At 39.4% G+C, this 18,623-nt stretch overlaps 1 protein-coding gene across 3 annotated transcripts in view; it reads left to right on the forward strand.

Annotated features, from left to right (window-relative positions):
- The first annotated feature begins 2,839 nt into the window (after window positions 1-2,839).
- The window catches only part of LOC104600001 (programmed cell death 2 C-terminal domain-containing protein), a 46,919-nt gene continuing 31,135 nt past the window's right edge, over window positions 2,840-18,623 (forward strand). Inside the window, exons 1-5 of one of the 3 annotated variants that reach the window (XM_010262789.3) lie at window positions 2,840-3,398; window positions 7,910-8,021; window positions 8,122-8,226; window positions 8,343-8,440; window positions 8,573-8,898. In XM_010262789.3, coding sequence (XP_010261091.1) covers window positions 7,926-8,021; window positions 8,122-8,226; window positions 8,343-8,440; window positions 8,573-8,898 — 625 coding nt within the window. In that variant the 5' untranslated portion in view covers window positions 2,840-3,398; window positions 7,910-7,925. The remainder of the gene's footprint in view (window positions 3,399-7,909; window positions 8,022-8,121; window positions 8,227-8,342; window positions 8,441-8,572; window positions 8,899-18,623) is intronic. The other 2 variants (XM_010262791.3, XM_010262790.3) reach the window with 2 other exon arrangements.

An 18,623-nucleotide genomic window follows, 5' to 3' on the forward strand; every position in this document is an offset into this window, starting at 1 on the left:
ACCTTCCTTTTCTCGCTACCAGCCAACTACCAGCTAGAGCCACTCTTCAAAAACGCATATTCGGGACAATCACTGTGATCGACAACGGAATAATTGAAGGGCACAAGCTGGGGGTCTTCCGTGGTAGGGATAATCACTCTTCAGAAGCTTATGGCACTGCTCCATGGTGATGATCATCAGGATGACACCGTTAGCTTTTTTCGGTGTCCACCGCCCTAGAGTCTCAGATTGCTATAGTTGGAGGCACTAACAAATATGAGAATGCAAAAGGATACGCCACAATTTAGACCCTTCATCAGTTTGATTAGCACACCACCAATGGCATCAAAACCTGTTGGAAAATAGTAAATAAGGCAAAATGGAACTTATCAATAATCGCTTTCAAAATCGAGAACTTGCAAATTGGTAGTGTTGCAGAACTTTGAAACTGAGGACTTGTAGAGAGAATGAGGGTTGAGTCATGCCACTTGGTCACTCTCCTTAAAACTGCATTTGCCCCTACAGTGTAGTTGGGTGATTGCAAGTTGGTCACCAAGATAAAACAACCCACATGCCACTAGTAGGTGTGCACTCGCTTACCAGACTTACACGAACCACAGAGAATGATGCTCAGAGAAGAACAATTGGCAGAGAGGAGAAGGCTATGTTGAGTGCACTAGTGTGTGTTTATGGGTCGACCAACACTTCTTTTATAGAGTGTTCTCAGTCACCCGAATGGATACAAAAGTGTCATTTCAGATAGAGGCCTCTTCAGAATAGTGCACATGTTCGAAGAGTTTAAAAAAATAAATTTGAAATTTAAAAGTCAATAGTTTAATCCGGTCAAAAAAACTATTTGGTGTAATTGGGTGATTGCAAGTCAGTCACCAAGATAAAACAACCCATATGCCACTAGTAGGTGTGCACTCGCTTACCAGACATACGCGAACCACTGAAAATGATGCTTAGAGAAGAAAAATTGGTAGAGAGGAAAATACTATGTTGAGTGCACTAGTGTGTGTTTATGGGTTGACCAACACTTCTTTTATAGAGTGTTCTCAGTCGCCCGAATGGATACAGAAGTGTCATTTCAGATAGAAGCCTCTTCAGAATAGTGCACCTGTTTGAAGAGTTTTAAAAAATAGATTTGAAGTTTAAAAGTCAATAGTTTAATCCGATCAAAAAAACTATTTGGTGTAGCGCGCGTAAACATACACGCCTGCACTTGCACACCCAATTAGGCCCAACTTGGCACACACATGTGAAAAGCACCCCCAACCCCCTCACATGCATGGGAACATCTATATTGCTTCCATTATTTGGATCCCTAACCATAAAGAGAGTAAATCCATAGATATACTCCAAATCAACTCATTTTCCAAGCAATATGGGACAAGGAGTCTACCCATGCATTCAAAGGTAGAAAGAGAAAAAAAACAAAACTAAAAAGTACAAAAGAATGATGAAAAATTTTTAAAATTTTGAATCTCCATCCAACAAAACCATGCTCGAGATTAACATATTCCTTGCACATTAGTGTATTTGCTTCCCTAATATGCTTGAATTGATTCTTTAATATTGACTTGGTTATGACGTGTTGGAGGGAAGAATAGGTCTCTACTTAATCCATGAATTCCATGAATTCAGACCCATATTTATCCACATAAAACATAATTTGGTATTGCCGATAGTTGCCCAACTTGTCAACTTTGCAGTCAAGTGTGAAGGGCTCCATAACAATTGATAGTTTTACATATGTTGATAATTAAGAAACTTTAATTTATCTTCATATATGCAACATTACAAATAGAGGTGTAAATCGGGCTATGACGCGGTTCGATATGATGGTTCATGGGCTGTGTCAGGCTCGATGATCACGTGGGTCGTATTGGGTTTAGGGTTTTATGTCCATGGGTCATGTCACCATAGTCCAGTTCGCGGTCTGGCCCGATACAACCCGCAATACAACCCATATATATTATTTATAATATAATATAAAATATATGATATAAATTATAATTATATAATAATATATTAACAAAATAAACAAATATTTTTAATTTTATTATACTAATTTATTTAATTATCGTATATATAAACAATTGTATAGATCAAAATTCATATAAAATTAAAATTTTAAGTATTTTTTTTAAATAAATAGCTTTGGGCCTTTGGCGCAGTCCACGGCTCGGCCTGACCCAAAGCTTGGCCCACGAACTAGCCTGGCCTGTGACATGGCACGACACAATACGGGCTTGGGTCGTGGGCTATGCCGTGTCAACCCCCCAAGTTATCCCAAGGGGGGGCGACCTGTAGTATACACAAGCCATGTCGTGCTGACCTGTTTTATACCTCTAACTTTAAACAATCAAATGAGAATATTTTTTGAAGTTAACTGAACAGATGGGGTCTTTATATAACGGTCAAAGTTCGATGGTCTTTGTCACCGAACACATGAATGTGTTTGATTGCAATGCAATTTTATTTGTAATAACATAGATGCATGGTAATGCAAATGTAAAAAATGCAAATTCTTATTTAATTTTATTTTGGATTTTAGTTTATTCTGTTTCATATCTTAATTTAATTCATTTATATTGCAGTCAAACAAAATATGCTAAAATTTGAAAAAAAAAGATCAAAATTTACATTCAAATCATTTGCACTATCATAATTCTGCATCAGTGTAAAACACAAACACAGCCTAAATAGTACAGCGGGTCCGTATAATTTACTTAAGAAATAAAAAAGTTGCTTCAATTTATTTAATCTTGACCCTGACCCTTTTGACCCACCCATTCCAGGAGTGGGTCATACCCAATGGGTCGTGATGGGTCAGGGTCAATTGGATCAAGGAGAGGGTCGAGAGAGGATAAGGGGAGAGGGTCGAGAGGAGAACACTGTTACCTGCAAGGCTGCAACTGCAAGCCAGAACAGTCAAAGCGAACAAAGTTCTTTCGTTTTTTGCCACCACTGGAGCTGTCACGGCTTGAAATTTGTTCCACGATTGAAGATTAGCCCTAAGGGCAGGGTCGAAAGCTGTTAGGGTTTCTGCGGAGATCCGCTATTGAAGCACTTGTTCAAATCGAGAGCAATTTCAGTTCTCTCAATTCTACGTCAGTTCCGCCATTGAAACAAGTTTATCCTCTTAGCTTCAACGCCACTGTTCTCATCGCTACTATTCCTGACTCGTTGAACAAGGTCCAAGCAGAGGTGGCGTTTGATGTCTATGCGGAGATCCATGGGTAGGCCTTTGAGAAGAGCTTCTTCATCAACTTCCCGAGTTGCAACCCATTTACATTAGTCGTGCCTTCGTACGGACTGCCTTAGTTCCCGGGGTAGCTGTCTGTGACGCATCCATTGCTCTGTATCTGTTCGCTTTATCCTCCACTCTTCCAATCGGGTAGTTGTTCTTGCAGGTTGGAAATCAGCCCAATTCTAATTAGTTCTAAGTTAATTAATTACATATATCTTGGGTATATATTGATTGGTTCATCAGTTAGGTGATTAGATCGGTTTTGTATAGTTTCTAAGCATTTTTGTTTGTTATACAATTGATGGTCTGTGCAACATTGTACATTGAAATTGGATTCTTCTTCCTTTCTTTCTTTCTTTCTTTCTTTTGTGTGTGTGTGTGTTTTTTATTTATTTTTTATTTTTGTGTTATACTATCCTTCCCTGATCTATTAGGGATCCTTAGATCCCAACAAAAAATGAGTTTCTAACCAAAATTAACCAACTATCCTACACCTTATTTTTCAGCAAGTACTCTTTAATTAGTTTCTTCCAGCAAAGGCAACACACTTTTCTTTCCCCAGGATCTTCTAATGTGTTTAAGCCTTATGAGATATCAGTGTTTCAAGAAAAAAAAACATATGAGTTAAAATGGCAGGGAGTGTAGAATTATGTGAAAAAAAGAACAACAATTTTATTTATAGTATGGTTAAATTACTCATCATATAACAAGAAATTGAAAGTAGTAAGGGCTTTCCTACAAATCCTTCTTGAAAATTAGAAAGTTCTTAATATAAACCAAGACCTCAATGAGTATAGGGCATATGAGGCCAAAGGAGAAATCACAGATCGGTATGGGACCTTTACATTGATATCTTGTAGGGCATCAGTCAGAAATGGTACAATCCCCCTTCCATAATCTGTCTTCATAAATGGGCACCACTTCTCTCCATCCAAAGTTTTGGATAATTGCTAAGATGGGTTGAACTTGAGAGGAGTCACTTGGGGCTATTCTAACAAAATAAGGAGTTTGGGTGGAGGAAAGAAAAAGGGCTTGTGGCAGAGAATGAGATTATTGGCACATGAGTTTTGTTTCCAATATCTGCTACAAAATCTGCCCGTGCAGATCTCTGTGGCTCTAATATAGCTTGCACTCCAACAGCTTTCAACAATTCTATAGCTGCAAAGGAATAGAGAGAAAATGGAAATGAAAATTGTTAGTAAGTGTCTATCATGAGGGAATTGACACATTGAAATATAAATCATCTACCAAACAAAATTTGGTTCAGATGGACTATGTCTCACTAAATCCATTACAATCTGAAAGCGACAATAATGCTATAATTTGTTTGTAATAAACCTTTACCAACTTATCTTCAACATCAATCAGTTAAGAAATTCTAAACACTTTCATTATGCTTCTTATTATAGTCAATTTCATAAGCAATAAAAAAAATTTCTACCTAGATAAATTTTCAACCATTGGTTATTGGTCTAGAAGTTAAAACAACCTTCCTCATGGAGGCCATAAAACTTCAAATGAAATTGATCTTGTGGAAATATAATAATAATTGACATGAATGACAAGCTAGCCTGATCTAGATCCTGAGTATCTTAAGTGAGATGGGATTAAGCTTTATCATGATCCATGATCCAGTTAAGCCTAGCTGGATTTTGAAGCTCTAGTTTGAAAACTTATAAAAGGTAGTTTTGTACTCTTGAAGAGGATCTGATGCCCTAAGTTTGTCTGTTTTTTTCTGTACTTTATGAAAATGGTGTTGTTGAATAAGATTTGCTCAAGAATATATATATATATATATATATATATATATTGTAGCACGGATCCACATACTTAGAAGAAAGGTTTATTGATGATGCTTTAATTTTTCTGCAATTTTTGGATTAGTATACAAATAGATATTTAAGGTCAAAGTTGTGGATTTTTTTTTGTTGGAACCTTCCCAAATTGAACTGGATTGGATTGACTCGAACCATATAAGACAAATTTCTGCTATTTGTCTGCATAATGTTTGCAATTTTCTGGTATTTTTCTGCATTTTCTGCTGTTTTTCTGCAATTCCTGTAATTTTCTTCAATTTTCTATAATTTCTGCTATTTTTCTGCAATTTTATGGTATTTTTTTCTGCATAATATTTGCAATTTTCTGCTTGCTTAATTTATCTTATATGGTTTTCCTTTCAAACATTAATTTTCTCCTTGCTTACTTAGTTTGTCAACTATGATGTAGCCATCTTTACCATGCTAAATTTTGATACTATTGGGAGGTTATTTTTTTGATGAATACTATTGGGAGGTTCTTAAAACATTATATATGTTATTTTCTGCTCTTTTTTGGTATTTTTCTGCAATTTTTGTTATTTTCTGCATTTTCTGCAATTTTATGGTATTTATCTGCAATTTTCTGGTATTTTCTTAAATTTTCTACTATTTTTCTGCATTTTCTAGTATTTTCTGCAATTTTCTGCCATTTCTGCAATTTTCTACTATTGTTCTGCATTTTCTACATTTTTCTAGTATTTTTTCTGCAATTTCCTGCTATTTTCTTCAATTTTCTACTATTTTCCTGCATTTTCTACAATTTTCTGTTTGCAATTTTCCGGTATTTTTCTGCAATTTTCTGCATTTTCTGCAGTTTTCTGGTATTTTCTTCAAATTTCTACTATTTTTCTGCCTTTTCTGGTATTTTTCTTTTTTTTTGCAATTTTCTTCATTATTTGTGAATTTTCTGATTAATTTCTGCATTTTCTGGTGTTTTCATGCATTTTTTGCAATTTCTTGTATTTTTTTGCAATTTGCTGCATTTTGTGAATTTTCTGATTAACTTCTGCATTTTCTGGTATTTCGGGTATATGGGTCAACCTGATCCGTATATACCACATGGCAATCTTGGGAGGGTTGTTTCTATAAAAAAGTTGTTATTTTCGGGTATACGGGCTGGCATGACCCGTTTCTGCCATGTGGCATCATTGAGAGGTGTTTCATAAAAAATGTTATTTTCGGGTATATGGGTCGATCCAACCCGTTTATACCATGTGACAGTCTCGGGAGAGTTGATTCTCTCAAAAGTTGTTGTTTAGGGTATACGGGTTGACCCAACTCGTTTATGCATTTATATGCGATGGTTAGACCTGTTCATGGGCCGGGTAGCCCGATGGCCCGGCCCAGCCAGGCCCGCACCCTGGTCGGGCTTGGTCATGTAATTAGGCCCATGGGCCTAACACAGTAAGCCCGACTGTGTTTCGGGCCGGGCTCGGGATTTGTCAAAAAAGCCCGGCCCGACCCGACAGCATTATATATTTTATAAAATATATAATATGTATTTTATATATTATATAAAATATTTAAATAATATAATATTTATTAAAAAATATATTTATAATTTAATATATACATTTTTTATTCTTTTCTTTATAATCTTTCTCTCTCTCTCTCTCTCTCTATTCAGCCGCTAACAGTATGGGCTAAATTTCGGGTTCGGGCCCAGGCCCGGGCTTCGGGCTTTTTACGAGGGCTGGGCTCGGGCCCAAGTTATAGGCTCGATGGTCGGGCCGGGCTCGGGCTCGGGTCTTAGAAAATTCTGTTAATACAAAGTGAAAGCCTGGTCCGGCCCGGCCCGACCCATGAACAGGTCTAGCGATGGTAGGTGGGTTAGTATAGGTGAGGGTGGGCAAGGGTCATATGAATGGGTCAAGTGGGTCAATATGGGTGGGTTATGAACCTTTAACAAGCATTGATGATGGGTCATGGTGGGTCAAGATGGGTGGGTTGGTATTCAACCCTTACCCAATCCAACCCAACCCACCCATTTGCCACCCCTTGCAACCCAAGTCCCAAGAGTTGTTTCATGTCGTTTAATTCCTCGCCCAAATCAGTCTGAAGGCCGCAGCTGAGTTTGTTTGGCCAAAGTCCTCTACGTACTTCACTGGCAGATATCATACAGAAGGTATTCTCGACCCACTGCTATTTGTCTGTGTCTCTGTAAGCTAGACGCTCACTTCAGGGTTTGTGACAGCTAACAGAGCCCATTTCTCACGCTTCTTCATCTTTCAAGGTTTCTGCTTAGCTTAATCACTTGTTTATCATGAATAACCTTTTTCTTTATTTTGATTTTGCTGAAGACGAATAGAGCTCTTTTGTTAGGGAGACGCATTATCTCCTTGGCTCCTTCTATCAATGGTTATATAATCTAAATTTAATTGGGGAATCAAATAAACATCTAATGGTTCTTAGCACTAGAAAGTTGCATAGAGCAGTAGAGTGATTTTTTCTAGCTGCTGTTGTTTTCTCAGTGTTTGGTGAATCCATCCCCACTTCTGCACTCTGCTCAAATGAGAACTACTCTGGACTGAGAGGTGGTCAGTCACTCATTCTTTGTCGTCATTCAGTGTTAGTCTTCAATCGTCCGGAGTAGTCTTTATGGTCTTGGTTCATTGTCTTAGGTGATGCATCACTTTAGATGCTTTGAAAGAGTTAAATTCAAACATTATTTATTCAATTTCCAAAGTTTTTGTAGTTTACTTGACCCAAGCACCCATGAAACGGGGCAAATATTTACATAAATTTCACTGTGAAGGGACTCCTAATTTATATTTATGAATTACATACATACCAAAATATTTCTCATTATATTTTACACCAATTACTTATATATTTTGACATTCAATATCATTTTTAGGGATCAAACAGGGGTAATGATGGGAAAAGTAATTTTAGGCGTGCCAGGACCATGGGCTGAGAATAATCTTGAATTGTCAGATCATTACACAACAAAAATTGGTGGCTTACCAGTAAGTAGCTTTTACACAGCAATAAAATAGCTGATAAGATCAGTGATTTGTTGTCTTTTGATGATGAATTATAAAAGTATCAATATGCCCTTTTTGACAGGACTGGCCAATTCCAGAGTTGATCCATCCTAGTCTGCTTGAATGTGGTGCATGTGGAAGTAATTTATGTCTTGTTGCACAGGTTTCTCTTTACTCATCAAATAATGTAACTATTGTAAACTATTGTAATTATGTCTTGTTGTTCTTAAAAAAATATAGCTATTGTAAGCTAACTGGGCTCAGAATGAGCAAAGAATAACATAATTGTTGTCGGTTATGCAGATATATGCTCCTATTTCAACCAATAGCTTGAGGATTGAAGAGCGTACACTCTACATCTTTGGATGTGTAATGTCAAAATGTGGGAATAGTTCCCATAGGTCCTCTACTGAATAATCTTTATTTTCTATTAAACTCACTGTTATCACTGTTTAAATTTTAAAATAACTATTGTTCCGTTTCTTACTTGTCTCTTTCTTCTCTGTTATGTCATTTGTTGTGAAACTATGCAGCTGGCGTGCTCTACGGGTTCAAAAGTCTTACAGTGGGGAGGAACCAGCTGCTAACTGCCAAGAAGTGTCTTCATTGACCACATGTTCTGGAACAGCTTCAAATTCTAGCAACTGGTGGGAGGATGATTTATGGATACATAATTCTGGAGCAGATAATGTTGGAGACTCTGAGGATGTAGATCTGGAGGACTTGGGCAAGGCACTTGCTGAGGCTGCATCCCTTGCTTCTCACTCCAAGAAACAAGACAATTGTCAGAGTCCTGAGTCTGTTGAAAAATGCTCATCGGTTAGGCCAAGTGCAAGGTTGATAAATGCCAGCACACCAGGTATTTTGTAGAAGAATTTTTTAATGTTGTTATCATTATATAATGGGAATATGTTGCTCAGGTTCTTCAAATAGGTATTTAACCTATGTGAAGGTTTGAATATTTTATGTAAATGCCATGTCCATATAATATCACATAGTAGGTTATTGTCCATGTTGAAGTTTGACCTGCCATAGAATTCTGTCTTGTTCGGTGACTGTAGAGTAAAGTAGACAGCAAGAAGTAGGAGAGGAAAGAAGAAAAGAGAGAAGAGAGAAAAGAGAGAAAGGCTGGTTCGAATTAGGGAAAAAAGTTAATCCCTTGATTCGGCCAGACCTATTATTATATTATTGACTTATTGAAAAAGACTTGAGTGCCCTTCTTTAAGTAAGAGGCACTCGAACTAACATAACAGTACACATCAGCATTCTCAACAAGTACAAAGACTGAAATACCCCTTCACTAACACCACTAACACTCCCCCTCAAGCTGGTGAGTATATATCATATAATCCCAGCTTGTTACATATGTAGTCCACTCTCCCCCGACTCAAGCCTTTTGTAAACAAGTCTGCCCACTGGTTTCTTGTACTAACATATGCAGTTTCTATCACCCCATTCAGCACCTTCTCTCTCACAAAATGACAGTCAACTTCGATGTGCTTGGTTCTTTCATGAAACACTGGATTGGAAGAGATATGAACCGCTGCCTGATTGTCACAGTAGAGCTTCATTGGAGTACTGATGTCATATCCTATCTCCTGTAGAAGGTTCCTCAGCCACACTAGTTCACAAGCAGTATGTGCCATGGCCCTATATTCCGCTTCTGCACTGCTTCTTGCCACAACTGTTTGCTTCTTACTTTTCCATGTTACCAGGTTACCCCCCAGAAAGGTGCAATAGCCTGTGGTAGATCGTCTATCAGACATAGAACCTGCCCAATCAGCATCGGTGTATCCTTCTACTACCAGTTTTCCACCACTTCTGTACAGCAAACCACGACCAGGAGCTCCTTTCAGATACCTCACAATCCTTAGCACTGCATTCCAATGTGGGACCAAAGGTTTCTGCATGAACTGACTCACCACACTAACTGCAAATGAAATATCTGGCCGAGTAATGGTTAGATAGTTTAGTTTGCCTACAAGTCGTCGGTATCTTCCAGGCTCTTCAAACACTTCACCTATATCACTGCTCAGCCTCGTATTTGTTTCCATAGGTGTCTCAGCCGGTTTAGTACCCAACAATCCTGTTTCTTCCAGTAAATCAAGCACATATTTCCTCTGGCACAAATTAATGCCATGCTTAGATCTTGCTACCTCTATGCCCAAAAAGTATTTCAACTTGCCAAGGTCCTTTGTCTGAAAGTGTTCCTGTAGGAATGCCTTCAATCTGTCAATGCCCATTTTATCATTCCCAGTCACAACGATATCATCCACATACACCACCAATATTATTTTACCTGCCGAAGAGTCAAGACTGAAGACAGAGTGATCAACTTGGCACTGTTTCAGACCAAACTTCTTGACCACCTCACTGAACCTACCAAACCATGCTCGAGGGGACTGTTTAAGTCCATAAATAGCCTTCTTAAGTCTACATACCTTACCATCCTCCCCCTGAGCAACAAACCCAGGTGGTTGCTCCATGTAGACCTCCTCGAGCAAATCCCCATGCAAAAAGGCATTTTTGATATCGAGCTGATGGAGAGGCCAACCAGACATAGCTGCAAGAGAGATGACGACACGAACTGACCCTATCTTAGCAACCGGGGAGAACGTCTCCGTGTAGTCAATGCCATAGGTTTGGGAGTACCCTTTGGCAACCAGCCGCGCCTTCAGGCGCTCAACACGACCATCTGGCAAGTACTTAACACTATACACCCACTTACAACCGACAGCCTGCTTCCCAGGAGGAAGAGCGGTGAGATCCCAAGTGTGATTATGATGCAAAGCAGAGAGCTCTTCTTCCATAGCACGGCACCACTCTGGAGAGGTAAGGGCTTCCTGGACATCCTTAGGAACAACCACGGAGGATAACAAAGATATGAACTGGCGATGGGAAGCGGAGAGGTGGGTAAGTGAAACAAAATTGGAAATAGGGTGAAGGGTGCAAGTACGCTTACCTTTCCGTAAGGCAATAGGAAGATCTAGGTCGGAGGCTGGTGTCGAAGCTGGAGCTGGATCTGTCGACGGTGATGAAGCTGGAGGAGCTGCAGCCGGTACACGTGGGCGATGTGTATACACGTGACGGATGGGTGGACGGTCAACCAATGGTGGCACCGGAGGCAAGGACGTAGGCATGACTGGAACCAAAGGAGGTGGATCAGCCACAGGAAGAGGAAGAGGAGGTGGTGATGTGGGGGAAGCAGCAGCACCGGACCCCACGAAGAACGGAGTAGACTCAAAGAATGTAACATCAGCACATACCAAGGAACGACGAGAACTAGGATGATAACACTTGTACCCTTTCTGAGTTCGGGAATAACCAAGGAAGATACACTTCATGGAACGTGCATCTAACTTGTCAGTCCCGGGACTCAGATTATGAACGAAGCAGACACACCCAAATACCCGAGGAGAAAGCGGAAACGGAGACATGTTGGGGAATAAGACACTAAAAGGAGAACGACCATCAAGGATAGACGTGGGCATCCGATTAATTAAGAAACAAGAGGTGAGCATTGCATCGCTCCAAAAAGTTTTGGGAACATTCATGTGGTGCATGAGGGAGCGTGCCGTTTCTACAAGATGGCGGTTCTTTCTCTCAGCAACCCCATTTTGTTGCGGAGTATAGGTACATGAAGTTTGGTGTATAATGCCATGTTGGTCCAAGTATTCTCGAAAAGATGAAGACAAGTATTCACGACCATTATCAGAACGGAAAATTTTGATGTGAACACCAAATTGATTACGGATCTCAGCATAAAATTTCTGGAAGATGGAAAATAATTCACTTCTTTCTTTCATTAAATAGAGCCACGTCATTCTTGAGCAGTCATCAACAAAAATAACAAAATATCGGTATCCATTATATGACATCACTTTATAAGGACCCCAAACATCTGAATGAATTAAAGAAAAAAGACTCGACACACGGTTATCGACCCTAGAACGAAAGGGAACACGATGGTGTTTCCCAAATTGACAAGACTCACAATCTAAAACAGAAAGTTGACTCAATGAAGGGACTAAGGACTGCAACACTTTCAGCGAAGGATGACCAAATCTACAGTGCCACTGGAGAGGAGAAATGGATGACTGAAGAGCCGTTGACGTTCGTCCACCACCATCAAGATAATACAGTCCACCGGCTTCATGCCCTCCACCAATCTTCATCCCCGTCTTGAGATCCTGAAAAACACACAGAGAAGGGTAAAAAGTGATGGAGCACTTAAGTGACTTGGTCAGCTTACTAACAGACATAAGATTAAATGGAAGCTTAGGTACATATAAAACAGAGGATAGGGATACAGGGTCTAGGTCAACATTACCAACACCACAGATAGATGACGTGGAGCCATTAGCAAGGGTAACAGATTGTGATGTTGAGCAATGAGTGAGAGATGAAAACACACCTGGAGTTCCCGTCATGTGATCGGAGGCTCCAGAGTCAATAATCCAGGGGTTGGGTGTGGATGCCAAACAAGCCATACCTGAGTGTGCAAAGGAAGCTGTGTTCTGCTGCGACTTGGATTGAACAAACCTCTCATACTCATCACGAGGAACACTCACCATCTCCTTGCCTGGACCATCTGAGGGAGTAGAAGGCATCGGGTCAGCTGACCGTTTCTCCTGTGTAGGGCTGAAACTGGTGTCACTAGTCATGGCATGGTTGGCCCACGTCGAGGGAGGACCATGTAAGTCATAGCAGTAGTTAATGGTATGTCCATCCAAACCACAGTGAGTACACTTCCGTGGACCCGAGCCACGTCCTCTACCACGAGCTCCCCCTGAATCTCTGCCTCCAGTACGACCACCACCACGGATATGTGTAGATCCACCACTACCACTCCTGCCAGGCTGGGTTCCTCGAGTCCCACTTCTGCCACCTCGGCCTCTTGACACTGCAAATGCTGATTTATCGGAGACATTAGAGTCCATAGATCCAATGGAAGCCCTCCGAAGACGAGCAAACACCTCCTCTAAAGATGGAAGAGCAGATCCCCCTAGTATCTGGGCTCGTACTGGTTCATACTCAGACTTCAGCCCCACCAGAAACCGTGTTACATCAAGCTGCTCTCGCTGTTGCTGTTGAACTTTGACATCTGAAGTGAGAGGATGATAGACATTTAACTCATTACGGATATTCCTCACATTGGCATAGTACTCCTCAAGGCTCTGATTTCCCTGTTGCAGATTGAAGTATTCCTGATACAGTTGATATACCCTAGTGGTATTATCCTGACCTGAATACAGTTTCTTGGCATGATCCCACACCTCTTTGGCTGTGTCAAGAAACATGAAGTTCACACTGATTTTGGGTTCCATACTGTTCCACAACCATGTAATGATCTGTGCATCTTCCTGTTCCCAGTCTTCATACTCCTGAGAATTAGCGGGGGGTTTCTCCTCTCTTATATGCTTCACTTTCTTCTTCGCCTTCAGAAAAACCTCTACAGACTTGGCCCAAGGGACATAATTCTCTCCATTCAGTTTAATGGAGGTCATTTGGACATTCAGGTAGTCAGTAGATATCATGACACTAGGTTTACTATCACTGTTATCTGCCATTGCCGAACTCCCTTAATTCTGAGCACTGAATTAGGAGCACTACACACTGCACACTACACACAGACACTTCATCGAAATCTGCACACTGATTTCAACAGCTGAGAACTGCAACACCACAAACCCTACTCACCGAAGTCTGTACACTGATTTCAGCAGTATTAAATGTTGAAAACTACAACACCACAACATTAATCCACAACTATAGGAAGCTTCACCATTAAGTAGACACTATTGCCATTCGAATCACACACAAACCAGAATAAACCCTAGCATAAACCCTAGCATACTGCAATCTGAAAACCCATCATGCGAACTGTACTACACCTCTCATGTATTCCATAACAAAAAAAAATATATAAAAAACTTTACCTCATCGCCTGAAGGCCAACCATACGAAGGGCTGAGACACCACTGCACCACACGTACCAGCCCTAACTAGGGCTTAGAAACCACAGCAACCAATCACCAACGACACAATCGGAGGCATAGAGACCTCCTAGGGAAGAGGGCGATCACTCCTTTTCAGCCCTTTTCCCAGTCTCCAACTCACAACTGAGAACCCCAAGTGAAACCCTAATTCGAATGCGCAGAAGGCAGAATTCTAGCAAGTCTGATTTGGTGAACCTAGCTCTGATACCATGTTGAAGTTTGACCTGCCATAGAATTCTGTCTTGTTCGGTGACTGTAGAGTAAAGTAGACAGCAAGAAGTAGGAGAGGAAAGAAGAAAAGAGAGAAGAGAGAAAAGAGAGAAAGGCTGGTTCGAATTAGGGAAAAAAGTTAATCCCTTGATTCGGCCAGACCTATTATTATATTATTGACTTATTGAAAAAGACTTGAGTGCCCTTCTTTAAGTAAGAGGCACTCGAACTAACATAACAGTACACATCAGCATTCTCAACAAGTACAAAGACTGAAATACCCCTTCACTAACACCACTAACAGTCCATATGCCTACGTAACAACTGTGGTGTATTCCTCATACACAAAAACATGTATCATCCAATTTTTACCTTGCCACTTTACCAGCAAATATGCAGCTTGGCTATTCAACATAAACTTGGCAACATGTTCTAAAAGAACAAGAGAAACTCTACAAATTGCCATATAGGAAAAACTTGTATTACATAGAATATAAGAGGATTGATTCCAGAACTTCAAAACTGAAATTTACTATAATAATGTAGAATAAATATGGATGCTTATGTAATAATTTTTATGATATAACGATAATTGTGTTCTTCAAGAAAAGAAACCTTCCTGTTCAAGAATATAGCAGAAAGGAGTAGTACAAGGCAGATCTTGATGCTCATATAATAACAAAAGCAGGTTATTAGCAAGAAATAACATTAAAGACCATATCTTCTGAAGAAAGGGCTGGGAACCACAGAATCAACATGGCTAAAAAGAAAAAAAAGCTACCCTATAATGAGGAACCCTGCATCTGTTCAGGTTGAAAACGTCCCTTTAACAAGGTCACAGGTGATAGGATTAATAGGCCTTGGTGTCCATGTGAATGAGATGTTCGATTTGGATGTTGATGGGGCTTCCCTGATGAAGAAAAATTCCATGGGCTACTAGATGGGCCTCTTGATTGCCAGTAAAGGTGTAACTTTCCCTCCATCACAATCCACTTTGTCACTATGGAGGAGAACATCTTAGGCATGGTTCTTAATGAAGTCAAGCCATGTCTATAGGACCAAAAAGAATGAAAATTCTGCCATAAATCTCCATAAGACATGCTTCTGATCTATTAAATAAATCTCTATTGCTGATCCTAGAAAGAAACCAAAAATAACTTTTGATCCTAGAAGGTACTGTTACATTAGAGTTCAATTTGTGTTCAAGTAGCATTGTGGACTATTTATTGTTTTTACCCAGCTTGGTCATTCTTTTTGGATCATAAATCAGGAACAATTTCATAAGGGGAGCGGGGATAGAGAAGATATATAAGCCTTTTGACCCTAACAAAAAGTAAAGGAAAAAAATGTTTCCAATTCAAAAAAAAGAGGACCAAAATATGGTCCTTGCAAATTATCAAAAAAAAAGTCCCTACAAGAAATGCTTAAAAAACACAATCTAGGTAGGCTTAGGTCTTGACACAACTCACTCCTTTGGACACTACCATTAGGGGTGGATTTGAGCCAAATACCTGGCTATTCGAGCTCGGTTCACAAAAAAACCATGAGGCTCGAGCTCGAGCTCAATTTGGAGCTAGAGACTTGAGCTCAAATTTGGCTTGGCTCAAAAGCTCATACATTCATGCTCGGCTTGGCTTGAGCTAGACCGTGAGCCAAGCTTCCTATAAAAAATAAAAATTATACATATAAAAATTTATTTTTTTATTTCACAAAAAATAATAATTATAAAAATTATTTATTATCATACATATAAAAAATAAAAAATATTATACATATATAATATTTATTGTTATCTATACTACTATAAAAAGTATGAATAGCCTCTAAAATTTTTGGATTTTTTCTTTACAAAAATACCCTTTTTCTGAAATACGATCCCTCTTTATTGTGAAGGTAAAAAATGTAATTTGAATACTATTAATCATTGCATTCAATTCCCTCTCATTAAATCCAACATTTAATGTGTTAACTCCCATTCACCCTCATTGAATCATATATTTAAGTCATTTTTGTTTATTCTCATCATTAAATTCCACTAATTAAATCCATACATGATAAATTAAGTCAAAAATACCCTTTTGACCAAAATGTTTATTTTCCAATTTTTCGCTTCATATCAATCACTACCCTAAACCCTTCCTATCTATTTTTTCTGAAATTGATTTATTTTCCAAATTTGCCCTTCATATCAATCGTTTAAAGGTAAGGCTACAACTTTAAACTCTTTTTTTCATTAATGTTCATAAGGCTTGTATTGTTTTCTAAACCAATTTCAATTGTAACTGTAAGGGTATTTTGGTCATTTTCATGCATATTGTTAGAGCATTCTAACAAAGGGGGTCTACTTTTTTTTTTTTTTTGCAAAAGAAAGAGATCTTCATTAACTGATTGTAGAAAGAGTTACATGAGAAGATCGTCTAGAGTCATATTGGATTCGTAGCTGCCCCATGCATGACATATAAGCAAAAACATGAGCAGCTTGATTGTGCTGTCTATTAATATGTACAAAATTTATAGACAAAAAGTCAGATGTAGCATGTCTTAGACTGCAGCGATGTAGTTGATCCACCCAATGCTTCGCTGGTTGATCTGTATTTACAAGATCTATTAAGTCTGCATTATCAGGAAAAACTAGAAGATGCCTGATATTGTTGGAGCTTGCGGCTTTGAGGCCCATTAAAAGGGCTCGTATTTTGGCATCGTAACTGTTGATGGCTCAGCAGGGGTCTCCTTCTGCAATTTGGAATCCTTTAGTGATATTTTTGATGATGAATCCTCGTCCTGCACTTCCTGTAACTGGATTAAAAGAGTCATCAATAAACATAGAGGAGATGGGTGAGTTGAGTGATGGTGCATGATGAGGGGAGAGGTGAGCTTGTGATTTGGTGCGAGATGATTCATCTTGTAAACAGTGCTGTAGAGCCTTTTGTACTACCATTAGTGGTTCGGTAGTGGTGCTCTCAAAGAGTAACTTGTTGCGAGCCTTCCAAATGTGGTAGGTGATCAAGCTAAACTTACTTAGACATGATGAGGCTTGTTCTTTACCAAACTGGTTTTTCATTGCAATGTACCAATCTGATATGATGATGTGAGCCGGTTGGGTTGTAAGTGAGACAGGGTCGAATTCAATTTGAGAACTCCACCAGACTGCTCTAGCGTAGTGACATTGAAAGAATAAGTGAAAAACTGTCTCTTTTCTTTCCTTGCAGAAGCTACAGAGCAGGTCTGAGCTTCTCAACCACTTATGGCCCTTATCCTTCATGAGTAGTCCATCCCATAATAATTTCCAAAGAAATAATTGGAAGCGGTATGGAACTTTGAGTTTCCATAAGATTTTCCAATCGGAATGAGTGGTTGAGGCTGAACTTTCTGCATAACTATATAGCTGGTATGCAGATTTAACTGTGAAGACTCCAGAATTGTTGTTCTTCCATATAAGTAGATCCTTAGATTGATTGGGCTGGGGTGTAATGTTCTGGATGTGGGCAATGACATCTTCGTCAAAAAGCTCATAAAGCTTTGTGCGGTTCCAGTTGTGATCTGGATTTAGCAATTCTGCTACTTTGATATGTGCATTTGTGCTTGTATTGGCTGATGTGGCAACATTGGGAATGTGACCAGGTATGGATGGGATTCAAGGGTCATCTACAACGGAGATTGGAATTGTCCTTGACAACCCAAAGTAGATTGGACTTCATGATATTCAAGGGTCATCTACAATGTGACCATGCTTCTCTGTAAGCAGCCTCCAAATTTTCTTACCAAACATGGCTTTATTCATTTCGGCACTTGCTCTAAAACACAGCCCTCCTTGAGTTTTAGGGCGACACAGTTTTTGCCATGCAATAGTATGTTGTGTGGAATCATTGGAGTTGGACTACCAAAATGTTCTACTTGATTTATCCAGTTTGGATGTCACAGATCTTGGGAGGATGGTGGTTGACATGGTGTAGGTAGGGATTGACTACAAGACTGATTTGATGAGAGTCATTCTTCCAGCTTGTGATAATAGCTTGGTACTCCATCCATTAATCTTTGGAGAGACTTGGTCAATTACTTCTTTATGAGAAGTTTGCAGTCTGTTGTTCACTAGTATAGGGGAGCCCAAGTACTTAGCCCTATCATGGATGACTTGACCTTTAGTGAGTGAGAAAAGAATTTTCTGTGCTGCCTTGGGACATTTTTACTAAAAAATATGCTGGATTTGGCATAATTTATCTGCTGGCCAGATAAGGATTCGAACATTTTGATGGTGTTGACCAGTGCTCTAACTTGTGATATGTCCGCTTTGCAGAAGATGATGCAATCATTAGCAAAGAGCAGGTGCGTGATGGGAGTACTATTAGGACATAGAGTGACCCCTTCAATGTTGCCT

The sequence above is a fragment of the Nelumbo nucifera genome, chromosome 5 (assembly GCF_055504915.1).
Source record: "Nelumbo nucifera cultivar China Antique chromosome 5, China Antique-T2T, whole genome shotgun sequence".
Lineage (NCBI taxonomy): Eukaryota > Viridiplantae > Streptophyta > Magnoliopsida > Proteales > Nelumbonaceae > Nelumbo > Nelumbo nucifera.